We start from the raw sequence: 22,481 nt of genomic DNA, 5'->3' as shown, positions 1-22,481 counted from the left end.
TGGCAGCCGCCGCAGCAGCAGCAGCAGCAAGTTATCAGAATCCCGCAGGAAGGGCCTTGAAGGAGCTGCTACTGCAGCGACAGACACTCGCAACGCCAGTAAACGCCGCAGCAGCAGGAGCAGCAGCCGCAGCAGCAGCCGCAGCAGCAGCCCCAGCAGGAGTCTGCCTGAAGACTTGCTGCGCCGCATTTGCCGTGTGGCTCTCTCCCGCCTCCTGCTGGAGCTGCAGCAGCAGCAGCCCCTGCAGCAGCCACTGCAGCAGCCACTGCAGCGCAAGACAGGACGCCCTTTTGGGGCAGCTTGGCAACTCAAGCTGCTGCAGGGGCCCCCCAAAACACTTCCAGATCAGCAGCAAATAGACGGGCCCCCGCTGCAGTTTCTGGTGGAGCTGCTGGACTCGCTGGTGCGGCTGCGCAGTGCTGCTCAGGAGGCGAAGCTGCTGCTGCAGCTGCTGCCGAGCCGCTTCAGGGCAGCAGCAGCAGCAGCGGCAGCAGCGGCGGTGACAGGTACCGCAACTGCAGCAACCCTCGCTGCTGCTCCTGTAGAGGGAAAGCAGGCGATGCGAAGGACAGGGCCTGCTGCTGCCGTCGCTGCTGCACGATTCGCTGCAGCAGCAGCAAAAGCTGCAGCGTCCCCACCAGAAGCTTCAGCCTCCGCATGGGATCCAGCGCTGCTGCAGCTGACTCCCTCGCAGGTACTAAGCGTATTGGGGGCTTCAGCGCGGCTGCAGTTGCTGCAGAATAGTTTGGGTTCCCCGCAGGAGCAGCAGCAGCAGCAGCAGCAGCAAAAGCGGGAACTTGAGTCAAGTTCCAGCGATTCCTCATGGGCTGCGCTAGTTAAGGAGTGAGTAACCACTTTAATCAGCTTCGTAAGGAAAGTCATGAAAAGGGGCTGCTGGTAGAAAAGACTAAAAGGGGCCGCTGGCAGAAAAGACACACAAATTGCTGCCGTGGCTGCTGGCGCTGCTATGGTTGCTGCTGCTGTTGGAGTTTGTGCTGCAGCACTTGGCGTTTCAGGGTTTTGTTTCTGTGTGTTGCTGCCTCTTTTTTCCAGGCTGCTTTTGCTGCAGATATACCGCACGCGGCAGTGCTTGCAGCAGCAACAGCTGTACGCGCAGCAGCAGCAGCAGCAGCAGTCGGTGCTGCTGCTGCCCAGTGCCACAGTTGCTGCTCAAGCATACCGTTCCTTGTCCTTAAACTTTGCTGCTGCAGCGCTGCTTGGCGGGGGTGTGCCCGCCTTGCTGTTTGGGGGAGCCCTGCTGGAGCAGCTGCTGCTCCTGCTGCGGCTGACTATAGCAGCAGCAGCGCCTGCAGCAACAGCAACAGCGGCGCCTGCAGCAGCAGTTAAAGAAGCAGCGGGGCATCCTTATCTGCATGCAGTAGAAAGCACCCCTTGCTTCTGGGGCTGGAGGCGCCGGCAGCAGCAGGCTGCTGCTGCTTCCCAAGAGGACCAGCAGAGGCTGTCGCTACAGGCAGTAGGGGCCCCCAAATCATTGTCATGTCTGCATTTTGCTACTGTTTCTTTCTCTCTTCTTCTGGCTTTTCTTCCCTTTTGTCATATTTCTGCTTTTTTGTTTTGCTGCTGCTGGCCCTCCCGTGTGTTTGTCTGCTTTAGCTGCTGCTCCCCGCTGCACTGCTGGGGGCGCATCTTGCTGCCTCACAGCGCCACAGTTTGCTTCTGCACTTCACCTAGGGCTCTTTTGTTTCATTTTCTTTTAGTGCCTCATGCATCTTTTCCTTTTTTGCTTGGGGTGTCTTATGTGTGTCTGGCTGAGCCACCTTTGCTGCAGTTTTCCCTGCGATGCATTTGACAGAAGCCCCGCTGCACCTGCGTCTGCTGCTGCTGCTGTTGCTGTTGCGAGCTGTGATGTTTCAGTTGCAGCACGCTCTCTTCTACATTTCGCTGCTGGTGCCTCCCCTCGAGCCTGGCGGTGTCTCGACACTCAGCACAAACATTCGCAGGGCCCTTCCGACGCTGCCGTTGCTGCAGCAGGCTGCGCAGGTGACTGAAGCTGTGCCGGTGCTTGCTGTTGCTGCTGCTACTGCTGCCGCTGCTCTAGCTGACGATTGGGCTGCTGCCGCTGCTGTTGTTTTGCCAGCAGCCACGTGCTGCGGCTGCATGCGTGTTGGCGCTGCAGCTGGTGCAGACGCCCCTACACGGGCTGCTGCCGCCGCCGCGCTGCTCTCCGCTGCAGCTTGAAGTGCAGCAAACTGTAGAGGCTATTCTGGGGCCCCCAGGGGCCCCTGAGGCCTCTAAGGCCTCCTGTCAGCCCCGGGAGTTCATTCGGGCAGAGTACAAAGTGGGGTGTCTATACACTGTAGACATCTTGGTGTCCTCCCCACACTAAACGGGCCCCTAAGGGCGCGCAGCGCACAGCTGCAGGGTGAGCTGCTGCTGGTGCTGCAGCAGCAGCGGCAGCAGCGTGAGTGCACCTGCAACGCTGCGTCTCTGTTTCAGACTGTTTCTCCAAATAAAATGAAAATGAAAGTCCACCGTCTGAGGTGTACAGATACTTCGGAGGGCTCAACCCCATGCATGCATGCATGGGCGCCAACCGCAGTTCGCGATTCGTCAGTTATGGCTGTTTGTGGTGGGTGGGCTGTATGTACACCCCACAACTTGTTACGTTACACATGCATGCAGTGGCCTCACATGCGCCTTGGGGGGCCCTTGACTGCTTTTAGCGTCACTAATTCGGCAATGACCATAAGGTCCTAAAGGGTCCTTCTGGCCCAACTACGGGCCCTTTCTGCTCTCCACATTGGAGGTACCCGCTCTTCGCGCGAGTACAAGGGGGCCCTCAGGGGGGCCCCTGGGTCACCTAGTGCACATGCAGGGTTCCCTAGGTAGGGAGCGCTTTGGGGACCCCCAGGGTCTCCCTTTCACGACACCCTAGCTGCCTCAAGACGGCAGCGTGAGTAGGGACGCAGCTGAGTCTCCCGTGGAGAGTCTGCTGCTGCCTTACTGCGTTTCCTTCGGGTCCTTGGGGCTGGATGCAGCACACTGAATGTCTCTGCCGAAAATCGCCGTCTGCAGCCAGCCCTCGCAGCAGCGCCAGGTGGCCCTGGCGTTCAGCTGCAGCTGCAGATACACCATTTTCCACACCAGAGTAAACGGAAAGCCCCCCACGTAGGTCCCCACGGGCAGCTGCAGGGCTGCAGTGCCCTCCCCCAGGAAGCACAGAGACCCCTTCCAGTTGTCAACAAACGCCGGAAGCACTGGGGCCGCCTGGGGGGCCCCCGGGGCCCCCTTGGGAGCATCCCCAGAGCCCAGGTACGCGTTGAACAGCAGCGCCAGGTACATTCCCTCTTGGCGGGCGTTCTGCGCCGTCGGGGCCGGGCTCACGTAGCGCTTGTCTATTTCCTGCGAATGCGAAGCGGCAAAAACAAATATGCAAGTGAAATAAGGCATTAGACGCCGAAAACAGCAACAATTGCCACCTCAAACTTGCAAAGGCACACAAGATTCCTTCCCAAACGCGGCCCTCAGGCGCCGCCCGCGGCGCTGCGGGCCCCTCGGCTGTCTGTACACCCGAGAACTCCCAGCGGAACCAGGTGCTGCCTCACCTGCAGAAGCTCCGTAAACTGTTTCAAGTCTAGATTAGACCTCGGAGCGAGGGTGTCGAGTTTGTTGCGCTTGGGGTGCAGCTGGGGAAACACTGTCGAGAGCTTCTCGCCATTCGCCAGCAGCCATTCGGTACCTGCAGAAAGCCCCGAAAAACGCATGCAGTGCACATCAGGCGGAGCCCTCTGGAGCCATGGGCCCCCCTCTGTGGGCCCCGGGGCCCCCTTTGTGGGCCTTTGGGCCCCTGTGCGGGTCCAGGGGCCCCCTGTGCAGGTCTGGAGGCCCCTTCGCGAGCCGTGGGGCCCCCTGCGGGGGTCCGGGGCCCCCTCTGTGGGCGCGGGGGCCCCTGGGGGCCCACTGTGGGGGCCCTGTGTGTTGCGTGGCGTCTGTGGGGAGGGAAGGCGGGCGTACCTGCGCCGCTGGTGGGGTTTTCCCTCTGAGCCCTTTGGAAGAGCTGCTGGGCGTGCTGGGCGAGCTTGGGGGGCTCAATGGTGCAGCAGTCGCCAGCAGCAAAAAGGCAGTCCGTGCCCAAGACGCGCAGCGCGGGGTCAACAAGGAGGCGCTGGGGGCGGCTCTGGGCGGGGAGGCCCCTGGCGACAGCAGTGGCGAGTTCTGTGGGGCGGACTCCGGAGGCCCACAAGACGAAGTTGGTGGGGATGGTGTCTGCTGCAGGGGTTGCTGCTGCAGCGCCGGCCGCAGCAGCAGCAGCAGCAGCGCCCGCGCCTGCGGAGGTGCCGCCGGCGCCGGCGGGGGCGCCCTCCTTGGCGGCGCCGCCGCCAGCCGCCGCCGCAGTGGTGGCTGCTGCTGCTGCAGTTGCTGCTGCTGCTGCGCGCGGCTGCAGCCGCCGCACCGTCACTGCGTCCGGCCCCACGCGCGTGACCTGCGTGTTCAGGTGCAGCTCGACGCCGCTCTTCTGAAACGTGGCCTTTGCTGCTTGCTGCACTTGCTGGTCATACATGGGGAGGGGCGCAGCGCCCATCTCCAGCAGCAGCACTTTGAAGTGCTGCTGCAGGTCTGGGTACAGCCGGGCCCCCGTGGTGTTGAGGTAGTCCCGGATTTCTGCTGCTGCTTCCACCCCCGAGGGCCCCGCCCCCACCACCACCACGGTCAGCAGCCGCTCCCGCTCTGCTGCTGTCACTGAGGGGTTTGCTGCAGCTTCGAGACAGGCCCCCAGGCGGGCCCGGACCCTCTCTGCGTCTTGGGCTGTGCGGAGGTACAGCGCATGTTCCTTGACTCCTTCAATGTTGAAAGTGTTCACATCCGAGCCGACAGCAAGCACCATGTAGTCAAAAGGCTCCTCCCAGGGGGCCCCCCCGCGGCCCCCGGGGGGCCCCTCCGGCACTGCAGCGGGCCTGCAAGTCACCGTCTTCCGGGCCAAGTCCACGGACTCCACGAACGCCCGGTGGTACCGGCCCCGCGCTGCAGGGAGGCCCCCGAAGCACAGCAAGTCCCGCAGCTTCGAAGTGCATGCAGCCACAGGCAAGCTGCCCCCGCAGGCCGAGGGCAGCAGCGGCGTGTAAGAAAAATGGTCTTGCGGGGAAATCCACACCACCTCGAAGCGGCGGGGGTCCAGCTTGCTGACGAAGGAGGCCGCGGCCCAGCCGCCGCCCGCGACCACCACGCGTTTGCGGCGGGGGCCCCGGGGCCCCCGCGACCCGGGGGGCCCCTCGGGGGCCCCCTCCCCCGCCACCGAAGGCTCCAGCCGCAGCAGGTGCAGCCGCACCTGCAGCGAAGTCAGCGCGTTCCGCAGCTGCCAACGCAGCGAGGCCCCCTCCCCCAACACGGGGGGCGGGCTGTCCACCAGGCTGCTCAAGTCGCTGCTGCTGCTACTGACGCGCTCCTTGCACTGCGCGGGGGGCCCCACCGCCGCAGCAAGAGCCGGAGTCGAGCCCGCGAGGGCCCTTCCCAAATACCTAAGGGCGCGCATGCGGACCATTTCCGTGTTCGTACACTCCAGAAGAAGCCCCGTAGCTCAAATGCCTCAAATCTACCGCCAGTGTAAACAGGAACTGCTGCCACACGCTCCTCCTCTCCGACGCTGCCGGCGCCTTCAACGCCCACAGAGCTTTCCGGAATACTTCCGACACAAAGTCGCAAATAAACTCAAAGAAAGGCACCGCGTTCAAGGGCCGCCTATACGCAAAAGCTTGAAGCGGAAGCCCTCACTAAACTGCTGTCTCCGTGCGAGCAGCCGTACGTACAGCCCAGGACGCCGTGTACGGTGACACGCCCCCCTTCTCAGCACCAACAGCTCCTCAATTCAATACTTTTAACAGTCCTTCTGCCCTGCAGCTCCCAAACACAAACCTGGCACGTGCTGCTGGGGTGCACGGGGCTGGGACGGGGGTCGCGCCTTCAGACGCAGACCCGGCCCACCAACCACCCTTTCTTTCTTCTTCTTCCCTTCTTATTTCCCATTTCAATTAAAAGGAAATTATTTAAAGGCTACAAGACAAATGAGTGCCATTTTTTAGACCCTTAGACTCCTTCTGAGGCCCATTTTCACCCCCACGCCGGCCGCCCCTCCCCGCATGCAGCGAATGCCTACAGTAACACAATGAACACCCTGAAAAGTGCAGTTTTATTTATCCAGTTAGCATTTCAGAATTTAATTTAGTTAATAGAAGTTACATTAAATCCAGTAACACGCAGAATCCTGCCGCAAACAAAGGTCTCAGTCCCCAGGTGCCCATCTGTCCCACTGCTGCATATTCGCACTTAGTTGCGAATGACTTCTAGCACAAATTTCTCCCATAAACGAGGCAACACAAGAGCTTCTGTGCATGCATGCGGGACTGCACTGGCTGGATTCTTTCTTGCAGAGTGTAATGGGCGCTGCATGCGCTTTCTGCGTTGCTACGGGTGACCCTCCTGAGCCCTGGTGAACAGCCCCACTCCTCCAGTATAAGCAGCGAGAGGAGCATGGTTTCCTTTGCAGTCCGTTTGTTTTTCGAATTTGTCTTTGCGGCTTTCTGGCTGCCTCCAATTAACATGCATATGTGGAGAGTTATGCGTATTGCTGGCGCTGGTGGAGCCAGGCGACAAGCACATGACTTGTAGCCGCTGTAGCCTCCAACCGCAGTTCACCAGCTGCTGCAACCTACTTTCACCTGTGCAAATACATATATGTATACGTATATATGTATATATATGTATTTAGGTACATATGTATACATATATATATGTAAGTACGTATACGTGTTGCTTGCACATAAACATACATATATAAGTATGTGTATATGCATGCGTGCATACGGTAGTATCTACGGCTGCTTTTGATTTGATCTAGTCACCGGGCAGAGAGCGTGGGCGCCTTAGCAAATGGAATTGAGTGACCTGAAGATGACTGCGGGACTGGAGCAATTTGCTGCAGCCCGTGCGCCACAACGCATACATTTGCATGCGTGTCACATCGCATGTAGTGCAGAACCCATTAAGACCGAAAGGTCCAGAGGCTCTGGCCACGTTCATTTGCCCTTCGTTAGCCTCCTGGGAGCCTCAATATATCTAATTTCTAAATGGGCTGAGAGCAGTGCTAGCGGGGCCTCCCAAGTGGTAGTCCACAGCGGTCGCAGCTAGCCGTAGCTAACTGCAGCCACCCGCCCTTGTGGCTATTGCATGCAAGCTGCAGCAGCGCACTTTAGCAGCAGCTCCAGGCGCTTGATGCGAGCCCGTACGGCTTCACATAGCTGCAGCTAGCAGCTGCGAGCAACATCTAGCAGCAGCAAACAGCGATGAGTTCCAGCAAACTGCATGTGTAGCCGCAGCCACCTAGAAGTGTCTATCTATTGGCTACCAGGGAAAGCAGTAAGAACTGCTCAACTTAAGCCGTCACTGCATGTACAGCAGCTTCGGCACAGCAGCCGCTGCTGCTGTGCACTTTCTACGCGCCCGCAGCTGCCCTAACTCGAGACGAAGTCGCTGCAAAAGGCCATGGATAGGCACAAGAAAGCTAGGAAGGAGTTACAATGAAACGCAGACTGCCGTGGGTGTTTTGCCCTAGGCCTTCACAGCGCAGCGCATGCAGCAGCCACCAGCATTAGTACAACAAACAGAGGGCCTTAGTTACATGTTGAGAAACAAGCGAGAAAGCAACTGCATGCCCAGAACCTTGTGGCCCCATGTTTCGTATTTATCTCCGCGCATTTGTCTTGTTTAATCGCTCCTAAAAGGCATTGTGCTGCCCTGCACACGAGGGGCAGCAGCAGCAGCGGCAGCAGCAACACTGGCCGCTCAGGCCCGCCGCCCGCTCGTGGAATGCAGCAGCAGCTACTGCTGTCGCTGCTGCAAATACTGCAGTATTGTCGCTGCAGCTGTTGTTGATTTCGCTGCTGCAATGCCTGCAGCAGCTGTTGCTGCTGCAGTTGCTGCAGCAGCAATTACTAAGGGCGTCTAGGCGATGCGCATGCCCCCATGACCTCTGTGCTTCGTGTAGGGAGCAGAATGTTCGGCTGTACGCAAAGCAACAACAAAACCGATTGCGCAACTCCCGCCGCAGCAGCAGCGAGGAGCCAAAACTGCAGCAGCAGCAGCAAAGAGCCAGTATAAGCAGCAGAAGCAAATGCAGAAGAATGTGCTCACCTATAAGAGTAATATTGCGGTGTTTGACCCAGTCAAGAGAGTCATTCGGGCCCTTCCAGCACCTGCAGAAACAAACAGAAATACAAAATAAACAAAACTTGTCCCCTTTGTACCTACGCTCCCCTTTACTTCTGCCAAGGCAATCAAACGAAGCGAGGGAGTGTCCGGGCAAAAGCAGAGCAGGAAGAAATAAAAAGAAGAGGAGCAGCAAAAGCAGACGAGCTCACCGAACACCGTCTCCAAGCTGAAAGAAGGTGCAGCTGCCCCATGCATTCTTGGGGAGTCTCAATTTCTTTATTATTTGCGCCTTAATTTCAGACAGCGTCGCCTCAGGCTGAGGGCAAAGAAAAAAAGAGAAGCCGAATGGCTGGAGAACTTGTGTCTGTGAATGTTTTTCTGTTCTCTCTATTCTCTTTGCCACTTTCTGCATGCGTTTCTGTCTGTTCCTGTCTCCTATAAAGCCCCGCTGTGTCCCTTATTGTCATTTTCAGCTGCAGAATGTTGCAATTTTACCTCCACAAGAATGTCAAACGGATAGCCGAAGGGCTCCCGGTCTCCGGGGGTCTGGTGCTGCACCAGCAGCACCTGTACGTACACCCCAGGCGGCGCGCACACGCACAAGTCCTCAGCAGCTACTTTGCGAGAAAGCTAGCTAGCTGCTACGACTCCTCTAGTTAGCCATCCAGCTAGCTAGAAAACGCAGCTCCCCATGATCTTGGCGAGCCATAAACCTCCAATGCAAGATATTCTGTCCCGGACTAGGCTGCCATCTATGCAGCGTGGGGCCCAGACAGCTCGCTAGCTAGCTAGCTGGCCTGCTAACCAGCCGCTCACAGGCGCCGAGAATGAGAAAGTAAAAGGCTAATTCAACGGTAAGCCGGGGACACGAAGAAAGGGACATGAACCAAATACAAATAGACGGGGCAGCTACTAGACAAGCATGGACGCAGCCAAAAGTAAGAGACCACGTAGAGGCTCAACGAACTAGCTAGCTAGCTAGCTAGCTAGCTAGCTAGCTAACTCGCTCGTCATTCATCCTACCTGCCGGGCGCCAGTGCGTATCAGTTCCTCCTCTTCAGGCGTATAGTCTGCTTCGAGGCGCAGAGGAACTGCCAGAAGGTTCGAAATGGCTTCCCTGCTGCGGCTTTGCGCTGCACCAAAACAGCAGCAGCAGCAGCACCAGCGCAAGCATGCGGATGAGCAGCGAAGGCGCAGCCGGAGGAGGAAGGAATGAAAGGCAAGGGGAAGTTGGGGTGGTGACAAGAAAGGACACAATGCACGAAAGAAAGAATAAATTAACTACAGGCGACCAGAAAGACAAGAAAAACAGGAAGAAGCACGGACGGTTGGCTGCACAAGCAGGCAGCAGCACTTCACGGGCATATCACCATGCGGCAATAGTCCAATTGGAAGTGACAGAAAATATGAAAAAAAGACAAAGAAGAAGACACTTGCAAGAGATGAACTCGAAGCAAAATTGCACAAGTCACTGGCACCGACGCAGGCTCACCTGAGGGCGCATAGAGAGTGAGCCAGGAGAGCTCTTCTGTGGGCGGAATTCTGAGCAGGTGGGAGGCGTCTGAAATGGAGAGTTTGAGGGGGCCTAAGTCCTCCTCAAAATCTTGCTTGCACGTGCTGGCTTCTGCTGCCGTGCTCTTTGCTGCTGCTGTTGCTGTTGCTGCTGCTGCGGCGCCGCTGCTGCTGCTGCTGCTGCTGCTGCAGCTCAAGCGGTAGTCCTGCCTCAAAGTCTGCACAGTTGCTGGAGACAACCGCGAAAGAATGTCTCGCATTAAGTCTGCCACTGTGTGGGGCCTGCCTTCTGAGCTGCAGGCAGCAATATGGCCCAAGACGCAGCCTATACGTTCTGCCTGTCTCGAGAAGATGAGGCAGATGTAGGTGAAGACTGTATGAGATAATGGAGAAGACGAAGGCGACAGAGCAGCAGGAGAAAGGGGAGACAGCAGCAGCTGTTGCAGCTGCTGCTGCTGCTGAGACGGAAGCGTCAACGCATTTACGATGCGGGAATAGAGGCGGAAGTGACCCGGCAACAGACACAAATGCAGCTCTCGAGGTAGACGCGCAGCTGCTGCTGCTGTTGATGCGGTCCCGCCTGCTGCTGCTGATGCTGCAGTTGCTGCTGCAAGAGTTCGCCTCCTATCAAGGCACCCCGGCCACGACTGTGCAGCTTGCAGCTGCATGTACAATTCATCAAGCGAAAGCTGCCTCTTCCCTGGTGCTTCCCTTTCTCCCTTCTGTATCAGTAACATTTGCTGCTGCTGCTGCTCCCGCGTAACTTCAGCAGATACCACCATGGCGTCTATGTCGAGGGGCACCACCTTGCGGTCAGACAGCAGCGGAGGCTCCGGGAACAGCAGCAGCTGGCTGGGGTCGACTCCAAAGTGCCAGGCAATCCACTGCAGCGCCTGCGGAACAATGACGCAGCCGCAGTACAGCACACGAGGCTGCTGCTGCTGCTGCTGCTGCTGCGCTGCAGCCGCTAGACAGCGAGAAGCAGCAGAGCTGCAGGCCGGGTAGAAATCGAAGGTATAAAGACATTAAAAAGGATGACAGCGAAGTCTAAATAAAAACAGAGAGAGGGATGCCTGGGCAAGGACAGGCAGGGTGAGACCTTAGTAGGAGGGCAACAACGAACGGCAGCAGCAGCATGAGCAGCGACAGCAACAGCAGGATCGCGGTAGTTCACTTCTGCTTGATCTCGCAAAACGCAACTGCGCAAGCGACGGCCAACAAATGGACTGCATATGCAGACTAAATGCACTCAATGGATAAAAGATAAATGCTCTGATAAGAGAAAAGCAGCAGAAAGATGAATGCAAGCTCACCTGTCTCGCGGGCAGTCTGCCGCTGAGGGAAAACTCCTTGACACAAATCGGCTTCGTCTTCGGCATGTGGAGCCAGGGATCGTCAGCGACGGGCGTGGCCAGGGCCGCGTCCTCCTCTGCGTCTTCAGTCTTGGATTTTGTTGCAGCACCAGCAGCAGCTGCCTCCGTGGGCGCCCCTAGAGTGGCCGTGGACTCCCCCGCGGGCCCCGTGGGGTGCTGCGGGACCCCGGGGGAACCCAGCGGCGTCTCCTCACCCCCCTGCCAGCCCCCGTCGCTGCTCCCCAGCGACACCAGCGAAGCCTCCGAGAGCAGCGCCGAGTGGCCCTCGGGGCCGGCGGCTTGCGGCAGCGACGGCGAGAGCAGCAGGCAACCAGAAGAGGACATCACTTTGCCCAGGAACTGACGCACCGCAGCAAAAAGACGGGTGCGAAAGGCAGTCAACAGCAAACACAAAATGTCCCGCAAGACCCACTCCACACAGCCACAACACCAATAAACAACACGCGACTTCGTCAGAACCCGAAGGATATAAACAGGAGACGCGAGAAGCGGAAAAAAAAGCCGCCAAAAGTATGCCCGCAGCACGGTGCCCACAAGCAAACACCGATTTGCCTTAAGCCTAGCACTATATATATATACACATATGTGTATGCGAACTCTTTATGGCTCCATAATGCAAGCCCAGCATACCTCGAATGGGTCATAAAGTCGAACATGGTAGACCTCAGTGGCCTGGCTCTCGAGACAAAAGTCCACAAAGTCGTTGCAGAGGTAAACTGGCAGCGGGGGAGGAGAGGGCGGGATGTTGCCGCCCCGGGCCCGGGGAACAAAAGGCAGCAGACTGAGGCCCCGGACCTCCTTGGGGGGCCCTCCTCCCCACGGCACCAAAGAGGAGGTCGCGTCGCCTCCAGCCGGTGCGCCCCCGGCTGCTGCTGCTGCTGCTGCTGCTTCTAGCGCTGAGTGGCCCTCCTCAGCCAGAGAGGAGGGGTTGTACGCCTGCTGCGGCGCCAAGTCCTCGGGCCGGCAGCCCACCTTCTGCTGCGCCTCTCTATACTCCAACAGCGGTTGAGGCAAGTCGACAGAATACACCAGCAGGTCCCCGGAATAAATCTAAATAGCGCAACAGACAAGGAGACAAAGACGGAAACGGAAGCAGACGCATGTCCAGCAGCAGACTCAGAAGCACAGACGCAGCGGGGGAGAAGCAAGTTCGAAAATGGGGAAAAGCAGGCACAGAATATGAGGACCTACCTTTGAGTTGCGCACAGTCTTGCGAGGCACCAGTCTCTCTGTCTGCATCTTGTCAGTGATATCGAGTTCGAGACAGGCAGTGAGCTGCAGCGTCGAGGTGCCTGTGGGAATGGGCGCTGCTGCCGCTGCTTCTGCTGCTGCTGCTGCTGCTGCCGAGGAGCCCTGCGTCCACTGGAGGCAAGGATAGCCTGCGGCCTTGGAGGCCGGGGGCGGCAGCGGCGAAGGCAGCGGAGAAGGATAAGGGGCGCAGCAAGACAGAGGCGGCAAATTCGAAGGCAAAAACGAAACCATTCGGGCCACTTCAGCAGCGCGGGCGGGGCCCTCATCTATCACGCCGTCTTGCATGGCTTGGTGGATCAGGCGGTAGACGTGGGGCTCCAGGTCTCGCTGCACGAGCCACACAAAGCCGTCCCTGCGGGCTGATTTGCTATTCTGACTGCTGCAGAGCAAATGGCCAAAAGCCATAATTCCAGAAGATGAATTGGGGACTAGGGAACAATCAGAAGGTGAATTCAACAATTCAAGACGCGAAACAGAAACAAATACAACAAAAATTTGGCAAGCAAACGAACGCACGAGATATGGCCAGCAAAACAAACGCATAAGCAACAGAGAGAAATACAGACAACATCGAGAGCGAGAGCGGCCACAAAGGAGAAACAAAACTCGAGACAAGGGGAGAAGGAAAAATATGCAAGAGGATAGAAAGAGAAGTCCAGAGCGACACGGACAAGCAGAAATAGCAGAAACGTAGGCCGGCAGCCAAAGATAGCAGCAAAGGCAGACAGGCAAACAGAAGCACTGACAGGCAGTGGCAGCCAGAATGAAACTACAAATTGCGGAAAGGTGAAACTAAAATGATGAGAACAGCAAAGATAAGACAGAGAAATCTGTCGCAGTTAGAACCGGCAGCTGGGGCGCGCAGGCAGCAAAAGAGAGCCGCAGTGCTGTGGGCTCACAACTTTCCACTCGTAAGGGACATAAACGACATCCAAGCAAATCACGTTCTCCTCTTTAGCAGCATCCGTCCCCGGCTGCTGCTGCTGCTGCGGCTGCTGGATCTGTCCTGCCTTGTTGACGTGTACTTCTTTGGCGGTGCGGGAGAGCGACGAGAAGTACTTGATGAAGAGCAGGCACTGACACCTCACGAACTCGTCGTGCTGCAGGGGGCTGGAGAACACGGCCTTTTCTGGGACGGCCAAAACGTGCAGGCTGACCTCAACTCCAGCCCCTCCCCCTCCTCCCTTGCGCCTCAGAATCTCTCCCAAGTACGCGTTGGGCCCCAGTTCAATTGCGTCGAAACGCGGGGACTCCACTGACGTGTTTATCAGGTGCAACATGAACTGCACCCGGGGCGGGCCGTCGCCGCCACTCCCCTGAGAACCCTGAGACTGAGACCCGGAGGACCCCTGGGACCCCTTCGAGCTGCCCCCGCCGCCGTAGAGCAGCCTCGTGAGCTCGTGGCTTATCGTCTCGTGCAGCTGCTGCAGCTGGCTGTCCCGACTGCGCTTTAGGTCCAGTATCGGAGTCACAGACAGGTACGGCAGTTCCAGGAAGCGGCGGTACTTGAACTGCAGCGGGTGGTAGACCTTGACCCTGACAGCACACAAACCCAAAAGCCAGCTCTGCTGCAAAATGCTCGAACTGAGGCAGTTCAGCTCTTCATTATAGGCTAGGGTTGGTGAGAGAGATAGTCATGGCAAGTGTAGACAGGACTGAAGTGCAAGCTTGCAAACGGATCCCATGGACAGAGGCAGCCAGAGGAAAGCACAACGGCATGATGAGCTAAAGCCACGAGGCAAGAGCATTTCGCAGTGCATGCAGAGGCATCCTGAGAAGATTCACATGGCGGGAAAGTGCAGATCAAGAGGACTGCAGTGGCAACAAGTACAAAAGATGACAGGGAGGAGGACAGTCAAGGAGCCGGAAGCACCGAAAAAACACAAAAAGGCGGCGATGAGACAAATGCAGCATTCCTACCTGACACTCTTCTCAAGAACGTTTCGAATGGAGGTCCGTAGGCGCCTCAACTGCTCTTCAGTGCGACAGCGACTCAATATTTGGGGGTTAACCTGTGCGTACACTCAAGAAATACAGAAACAACTTGCTCCACAACAAACTTTAAATGCAGCCCAGTGCTGAGCAGAAGAGAGCTCAGCGATCCATATTGCCGTGTTTGGTGCACGCAGCAGCAGCAGCACCAGAAACACGAGCAAGGAGCAGCAGAAGCAGTACCAGTGCCAGCAGCAAGCAGCAGCAGCAGCAGCACCGACCTTGAGAGGGCTGCAGTCAGCTAGAAGGCTGGGTGCAAGCGTTTTATTGACATAGACGAGGATGTACGCGTTGTAAGGTTTGTTGCGCGTCCTGGGCTTTCTCTCTCCTAAAGATAATTCACAAATCCCAAATCTAGATTCCAAGTTCTAAGAAAAAGGAATTCTTTGGGAAAGGCCAAGAATGCTAAATGTGCTGAGGGGAACAAAGCGTGATATGTGTGCACTAACGTAATGCGCTGCGGGACATATTTGCATGCACTAAGTGTATTAGAACAGCAGCACAACAGAAGAAAGTCGAGGAGCTCGGGAAGCAGCATGGAAATTGACAAAAGTGGCCACGAAGTAATGGGAACCGAGACAAGAAAAAGCGACAGGAAGAGGTAAAAAGACAACACGAGCGGATGGAAGCGAGATCACGGTGCGCGCAGGCTGGGAGGGCGGTTGCACGAGCAGCTCAGTTGGTGAGAGAGGAATTCATTAAAAAGAAAGAGAGCGTCTGACGAGAAGGAGAGTTCCAGAAGATGAGGATAAGCCACACCTCTCAGGTAGTTGTAGCACTCCAACTCTTCGCCGCCAAAGTTGTCCCCTATGGCGGCGTATTCACTGACATGGTAAACTTTCTCGTCGTCGAAGCGCATCCTGGAGAAAGCAGCAAAAGGAAGACAGCCGCAAACGGAGTGAGTTTACAAGTGCATAGGCCAGAGAGAGTTGAAGAGACTGAGAACCAAATGGGCGAGGGCGCTCAGCGGCAACTGCAGGCGAAGAGGAAAACAGCAAAAAAGGCGGACATGAAAGAAAAAACAAAAAGACGCGGAGACAGCAATTGAGGGGCAAAGGAACCAAAACAGATACAACAGCCAGCAACCGACGAAAAGCAATCAAGGAGACAAAAGAAACGGCGCTGAAGCATCGCCAAGTGAAACGCGGCAACAAAACATACAGGCAAGCTCGGCAAACCCAACGCACAGTACTGTTCGCTACATGCGCAAGCAGCAAGCGCATCGGAACGCGCAGCAACGGCAGCAGCAGTAAAACAGCAGCAGCAACAAAACAACAGCAGCAGCAAAACAGTTGCAGCAGCAAAACAGCAGCAGCAGCACCACACTGACCACTGCGTGCCCGGAGCAGGCCTGAGAAATGAGTAGTAGTGGCCAGAGTTGACGTCGCCCTGGTGTACAGACACCGAGTGCAGCGCGTACACTCCAGCGCCTTCGCAAAATTCGTTTAAGTCGAGCTCCCGCTCGAACTCGTACCTAATAGCAGCACAGACACCGAGTGCAGCGCGTACACTCCAGCGCCTTCGCAAAACTCGTTTAAGTCGAGCGCCAAGGCTCGAAGCTCGAGAAGCCTAAGTCACGAATTTCCTGGATAAAATCGAAGGCCTCGAAGCTCAACAGACGCGGCCGCAGGCAGACAGAGAGCGGGAAACGTCACGGAGATTGCAAGAAGACAGAAACCCGCAATGTAAGAAGGAGCACAGCGAAGCCAACAAATGACCAAATCGCACAGACAGTAAAACCCAGCAGCCGGGCGGCGAGCCGCTAGGGGATGCAGGAAGAGGCAAGGGAGGGAGGGGCCCCCAAGCAAGAAAAAGAAGAGTGGGACAAAACGATCGAAGAAAAAGAGTGTGACAAAAACACCCCACGAGGCCAGAAGAAGCAGCGCCGTAGAACTTCGAACAGCAGCAGCAAAACGCGCACGCCCGTAGAGAGATCAGCAGCAACTGAGGCCGACGCGAGAAAGAGGCCAATAGTAAGAGAGCATGCACTGAGGCTATTTGGTACTGCAGCAAGACGCGCTGAAGAGTGGCGCCTGTTCGAGCGTGGAGTCTGGGGGGCCTGAATCACCTGTCGAAGACCTTGACGGTGTCCATCCTGGCGAAGTCGAAGTCGAATCTTTTGAGGAGGAAGACGCAGACCGGGGGAAAGCGGACGAAGCGGACTCCCTTCCTGGCGGTTTGCTTTCCGTGCTGCTCCGCGTCGTAGGCGTTGTCGCCCTCGAGCAGCTCCGGGACCACCAGGCGCTGGAGGCTCTCGCGAACCCCCGAGCAGCCCTGGACGTCGAGGTTGATGTCTTCGAAGGCCTCTTTGCGGGCGCTCTTGTAGTCGACGTGGAGGCACTCCACGTAAGTTTCCATTTCGCCTTCAAACATGGCCTTGACGCTGCCTTCCGCGGGAGTGCCCCGCATCTGCTCCTCCACTTTGTCCAGCAGCAGCTTCAGCAGTTCGTGCGTGTCTTGCTGCGTGAAGGCGTCCGCCGCGTCCCAGCCAAACGAACGAATCAAGTCTTTGTACGGCACAGCTTCTTCGGCTGTAAACAACTTCACAAATAAATTCTGAAGCGCAAGAGATATCGACGGAGGCGACCTCCGCCCCGCCTCTTCCTCCAGTAGCAGGTCCCGAAGCTCGCTCTCCTCCAAGTCGGACAGTTCGTCTTCGCTGTCCGTGCTTTCTTCAGAAAAGGACCCTGCTGCTGCTGCTGCTGCTGCAGGGGCTCCTGCTGCTCCCTCCGAAACCGCAGAAGACGGGCTCTGGCCCTCCACATCCATCTGCCCTTCGGGCTCGCCCCCCACTCCGTTGCAGTCCCTGCCTTCCGTCTCTGCGCCGTCGACGCCTGCTGCTGCTGCTGCTTCTGCTGCTGCAGCAGGGGCTTCCCCCCTCTTGGCTCGGTCGAGGCCAGCAGCAGCAAACGCCCTGCCCCGCTTCCGCCTGCAGCGGCGGCGCTCCAGAATGTCTACGCTGCGGGGGCCGCAGGTGTTTTTGGTGTCGAAGGACAGCGCGTAGACTGCCTCTCTGAATTTACCGATGAAATAAAGAGACTGCAGCAGCGCGTTCATGTAGCACGTGGCGCCGTGGTTGCGCAGCCCGACGTAGCCGCGGCCGCAGCGGCCCATGCCCCCTGCTGCTGCAGCTGCTGCTCCCCCTGCTGGTGCAGCGCCCGCAGGCGGGGCCGCAGGCCCGATGCCGGCGAACGGCGCGGGGGGCCCCCGGGGCGACTCGACCTCGCCCTGCTGCAGCTGCTGCTGCCGCTTGGCCCCCGCCTCCGCAGCAGCAGCAGCAGCAGCAGGGGCCGGGACGGGGGGCGGGAGCGGCGCGGGGGGGCACGGGGTGCGGATTCTGCGGGAGACCGCAGCACAAACCGGAGTGCAGCCCGCCCTGAGGTAAAGGGCCTCGCCCGTGGGGCCCCCCAGGAAGCGCTCCTGAATGAGTTCCTGGTGCGAAGCGAAGTGGTGCCAGCCCCTGTCTGCGTCGTCGCATGCAAAGTGGTAAGTGTCCTGTTTGAAGAGGCTTTGGCGGTAGTCGACGGGGTTAATGGCGTATATGTAAAACCGCAACCCGTGCTGAAACACCCAGTCTTCGGGGAAGTCCGCTCTGCGCGCCGTCTCCACAAAAGCCCCCAAGTACCGCCGCTCCCGCCCGCCTGCAGAGCCCCCGCTGACGGGGGAGACGGGGTGGAGCATGAGGCGGAATCTGACAGCGGGCGTGTCTCTCCATTCGCTGTAGACTGTGAGGACTTCTTCGCCCAGGGGCTCGCTGCTGCTGCTGCTGCTGCTGCTGCTGCTTGCGTACCGCGACAGGAACGACGGCAGCGTGAAGTCCAGCTCCCACGTCGAGGGCGGCGGAAGCGACTTAAGCGAATAGTCCGGCACCGGCGCGTGCTGCTGCTGCTGCTGCTGCTGAGAAGACACGGGAGTTGACGGAGACAACGGCGGCGGCCGGCGAGAGCCCGACTGCTGCTGCTGCATCTCCGACCCGTCCACGGGGGAAGCTGGCGGGGTTGTGTCGCCCTCGTCCATCCCGTGCTGCTGCAGCAGCAGCTGCTGCTGCTGCTTAGACATTGTTTCCTGCAGCAGCAAGTGCGACCCAGGAACAAAAACACGACAGACACGGCCCAAAAAGAAACAACAGCAACGCTAGACCACACCGCCCAACACGAAGGGAATCCGCTGCCGCCGCTCTTGGTGCTGCGGCTGCTGCTGCTGCTGCTGCTGCCGCTGCAAAGGGGCAGCGACTTCCGAGATCACGGCTCAGGCATTGCCTGTCTCGGTGTCCACTGCCGAAAACACACTGCGTCTGCTGCTGAAAAAAAGTAGAAGCAGCAACTGGGGTGCCTTCACACCTCGACTGCGGCTGCTGCAGTTGCTGCTGCTACAAGACAGCCAAACGGGTAAGTCCGTGGGGCCAACCTGCAGCGAAATGCAACACAACACAGCACACAAACAAGATAAACAACGAGCTGCTCCCGCGTCTTCGTTGCTGCTCCTCAATTACACTGCAGGTCACAGAGGACCGCGTGGAGACGGCGGCCACAGCAGCAGAAGATGAGGCGGGCTGGTCACGAGGGGCAGCTAATGCGGCCCCGCAGTGAACATACACTCCACAGCAGCAGCAGCCGCACAGCCAGCGCGGCAACGGAGCCACTGGGAAAGAGAACCAGCGGCCCTGGGCAGCCCCCACCGCCGACCCCAGCAATTAGCCCTGCCTCGGGGACGAGAGGCCAGAAACCACTAGAATTCGTAAGCAACAGCCAAAAAGAAAGGCCTCCGTTAGGCCGTGGCGGCCGTGGAAGCCAGTAGGGGCTACTGCATGGAGGGCCCAGTCCTGGCAGGGGACTCAGGACCGTTGTGGCGTCGGCCCCAGTGTGGAAGCACCCCAGGCGCACATGCAGTATCACTGAAGCCGAAGGGTCTCTTGGGAATTTGGCGTACCCTGCAGACTGCAATGGTGAGCCTTGAGAAAGAGAGGGGCGTTGGGCGCAGCGATGTGTAGGAGAGCGGAGTGCTGCTGCGGTGTCTGTGGAGAGTTTGGGAGTTGAGCGAGAAGAGGCGTCAGAAAGAGATTCGAATGTAAATAAGAATAGGCTGGGAAGTGGCTGCCTGCTGAGACTGCAAGGGAACGAGCAAGAGAAAGAGGGGTGTAGTGCATGCGGTGACGGGCGGCCCTGCCCGGCCGCAGTACGCTCTGTGGGTTTGAAAGGAATATATGAGAGACTCTGCAGTAAAGAGAAGAAAAACCGAAAAGGGGGAAATGCGAAGCAGTGCAACATGCAACAGAACCACAGAGCCCCCGCTCTGCTGCTGCGCAGGAGCCGTCCCGGCACACACCGCCCGCAGCCGAAGCAACAGTTCTGCGTGGGGACACACGAAATAAATACATTGCAAACCCTAGACTTCAAAGCCCAAACCTTAAACAGACCGTTTCTTACTTCCACCTGGCCGGGCCAACACAGGGGGAACACATGCACTCTACCACTTCATCCTAGGCGCGGCAGAGGCAGCAACCAGCACCTGAGATGCTCCTACGGCATGTTGCTGCAGCAGAGCCCCCGTAATTCTGCTGAATCATTGTATTTATTTGAAATCAGGGCTCCCCTACACAGTTTACGTCTGCCGTTGGCGTGGGCAGGAGCTAGCGAGCCCTCTCAATGTGTTGCAATCTACATGGATGCATGCGATAGGACTAAAAACTCAGAATGTCAAAGACACGACGCCATGGTTGAGACACCCAGGTGCTTGAGGGAGACCCGTGTGGCAAGTGGCCACTGTTAAAGGGGAGGCTTCTCCTGTTTGGCGCCTTCGGCGCCATCTCGTGACTCAGGTATGTCCCACTCTGCCTCAGTCACAAGCCTCTTGCGGATCCTAGCCGCAGCAGCTCTCCGTCTACTTGTGTTCTGTTCTTGTGTGCAATTCCGCACTAAACACTGCTCATTACGTTTTCACGAACTCGGTTAAGCCGTGAGCATTCCTGTTGTTCTTTAATTACACGTTTCGAGTCACCATCTTCCTTCGGGCAGGAGCGAAGAAGGTTTTCTTTGCAACTAAACGGTGGCAGCTAAATGTAAAGTGCAGCCGGTGGACAACTTCCTTAAAGACTTCTGCAGCTGTGCTTGTCTTGCTTAACATTTCCTCAATATGTTTGTAACGCATTCCATTCGTTCACTGGTGACGAAGGAGCAGACAATACCGCTTATTTCCGCCAAAGAGCGGCCGCCGTGTGCTCGGAGAACCATAAATTGTGAGCCTGTAGACCTTACTCTCACGCGCATCGTGTTGCTGAGGGAAAACGAAGAGGGCGGGCAGCAAGGTTTCCCCGCATTGGCTAGTTGCAAGTAGCTTCTGGCCTTTCAAGAAAGAGCACACAGCAGTTGTAGCTGTCTATGTGCTGTAAGTGCGAGGGTGCGAGGGAGTTGCTGTTTTGGTTCGTGGACTCTGGATGTTAGTGTGTTTCGTGTCTCGATCTGAAGCATGTCACGGCTTCCTATCCCATACCATGTTCATGTTGTGGCCAGCGTGAGCTGCCTTGCTACTAAAGCTGCCGCGAGGTAGGTGTTCTTGGTATGAGATGAAGTTGTCTTTACCCTGGAATTATTTCCGCGCCTCATTAAAGTTAAGGTAGGGTCTTGAAACAAATCAGAAGCGGTGCCCACAGCGCGGGCTCCTAAAGCGAAATTTCGGAAGCGCAACATTGATACAAGTATTCGAGGCCTACCTACAGTTTGTAGATTCAGACTGGAGGCTCATAGACTTCCATGTGCACTGTAGACGGCAGGGCGCCATAATGGTGTGCACAAGCGCCCGCTAGCAATGAAGCACGCCTGTCACCTCGTACTGAAGTCTCGCGTATTACAGCATGAGGTCGTCGTCTCTTGCCTTGCTGACGTCTTGGGCTCGCAGAACAGAGCGCGGAAAGGGACTTGAAGTAGCTGCGATAGGTCTTGCCGAACGTGCAGAAGTAGCACAGGGAAGTGCAAGATGTGGAGTTTGCTACCTAGCCACAAACGGGAGTGCTAGATCTGGAGTTTGCAGCTTGTTTACAAATTTTCAGGGCCGCGCCTCCTGGGCGTTTGTGGTTGTCACACTAAGTCCTGCTCCACTGGCAATTCGGCGAGTGCTTGCCCTGTTGCTGTTAGCTGTCTCTTGCAGTTTTGGGCCTCTGTGGGTTGGTGCGTTACGGTCGAACACATTTGAGGCAGTACTATGGGCTTCGATTTGTTGAACTTTGATTAGTAATGGTTCTAGACTCCTTCTCATGCCGGCCAAATGCAACACAGCGGGAGTTTGTTGCCCTCTCTAGTCTGAGGTGCAGCACTTTGCGGTCAAAGAACAATCATGTGCATAGTCTGCCCGCTTACGTCGAAGCTTCAGAGTGCAGCCAGCCAGCAAGATGCGTTGGGTATTTTGTGCATTCGCAGCACAGCAGAGGCTAAAATGCTCATCTTTCAGCATAGGTGCGAGGTACGCCTTCTTGCTTCGTGATCTAACATGATGGTTTGCCATGTGACTCGTTTTACAAGTTTGAATCCCCTCCCACCAGTTTATTATGTCTCAGTGTTACTGTGTGCCATATTCAACCTACAGTCGTCATTCCTATTTCGTGTGGTTCCAGGGTCTGGGTAAAGGCTCTGTGGGTTCCTAGAGACAACTACGTACTACGCAACTGCACAGGGGAAAGATTATGGCGGGTTTCTCTGGTACAAATCTAAAACCTACGGGGGCTACAAGTCGCCACAGACTGCGATATTCAGCGCGATATAAACAAACGAAAAATGCAAGATGCTTACTCAAAGGCGCTGGCCGCTAGATTGTGAGTAAATCATGCTGTGACTACTAGAGGGACGAGTGGTGACCCCATTGAGGTGGTACTGTACGCCCTGAGAGAAATCAGCGTCTCCGCACATCCCCTACCCGTCAACTTAAACCGTCTTTACATTTTTATGAGCTGCAAAATCCTGCTACGCAGGTTTTAATCATGCTGAGCTCTGACTTATCAAAGCGCAAAATAACCGCAACCGCTGTTCCTACCTGTGTGCAATACTAACTCCTGCAGCGGTCCGCACCTCGTGCCCCTTCAAGCGCATAAAAAAACTTTATACAACAACTTCTCCAAAGTTTTGTGGAACAAGCATAGGTTCACGGAACTGACGCATTACTAGTTCCTTCTAGTTTTTCCACAGTGCGCCGTTGGTCTCC

At 57.1% G+C, this 22,481-nt stretch overlaps 3 protein-coding genes across 3 annotated transcripts in view; 1 reads left to right on the top strand and 2 right to left on the bottom strand.

Moving 5' to 3' along the window:
- The window catches only part of ETH_00001565 (uncharacterized protein), a gene marked incomplete at both ends in the record, with an annotated part of 4,141 nt that extends 1,794 nt beyond the window's left edge, over positions 1-2,347 (top strand). Inside the window, 4 exons of the mRNA XM_013372988.1 lie at positions 7-843; positions 1,054-1,474; positions 1,876-2,001; positions 2,138-2,347. Coding sequence (XP_013228442.1) covers positions 7-843; positions 1,054-1,474; positions 1,876-2,001; positions 2,138-2,347 — 1,594 coding nt within the window. The remainder of the gene's footprint in view (positions 1-6; positions 844-1,053; positions 1,475-1,875; positions 2,002-2,137) is intronic.
- Positions 2,348-2,961: 614 nt separating this feature from the next.
- ETH_00001560 (mitochondrial alternative NADH dehydrogenase 1, putative) lies at positions 2,962-5,500 on the bottom strand (the record flags this gene model as incomplete). The annotated part of the gene is made up of 3 exons (XM_013372987.1): positions 2,962-3,363; positions 3,567-3,700; positions 3,976-5,500. 3 exons carry the CDS (start codon positions 5,498-5,500, stop codon positions 2,962-2,964), a joined length of 2,061 nt encoding a protein of 686 aa, XP_013228441.1.
- A 2,456-nt stretch (positions 5,501-7,956) lies between these two features.
- Positions 7,957-18,350, bottom strand: ETH_00001555 (ubiquitin carboxyl-terminal hydrolase, putative; the record flags this gene model as incomplete). The annotated part of the gene is made up of 15 exons (XM_013372986.1): positions 7,957-8,015; positions 8,146-8,207; positions 8,373-8,479; positions 8,659-8,730; positions 9,187-9,296; positions 9,656-10,568; positions 10,989-11,387; positions 11,679-12,098; positions 12,240-12,626; positions 13,199-13,835; positions 14,220-14,311; positions 14,513-14,619; positions 15,051-15,151; positions 15,622-15,765; positions 16,360-18,350. 15 exons carry the CDS (start codon positions 18,348-18,350, stop codon positions 7,957-7,959), a joined length of 5,601 nt encoding a protein of 1,866 aa, XP_013228440.1.
- Positions 18,351-22,481: the final 4,131 nt, after the last annotated feature.

The sequence above is a fragment of the Eimeria tenella genome, genomic scaffold (genome assembly GCF_000499545.2).
Source record: "Eimeria tenella Houghton genomic scaffold, Eth_scaff116, whole genome shotgun sequence".
Taxonomy (NCBI): domain Eukaryota; phylum Apicomplexa; class Conoidasida; order Eucoccidiorida; family Eimeriidae; genus Eimeria; species Eimeria tenella.
Note: the sequence above shows the minus strand (reverse complement) of the source record. Positions and strands in the feature narration are given on the sequence as shown.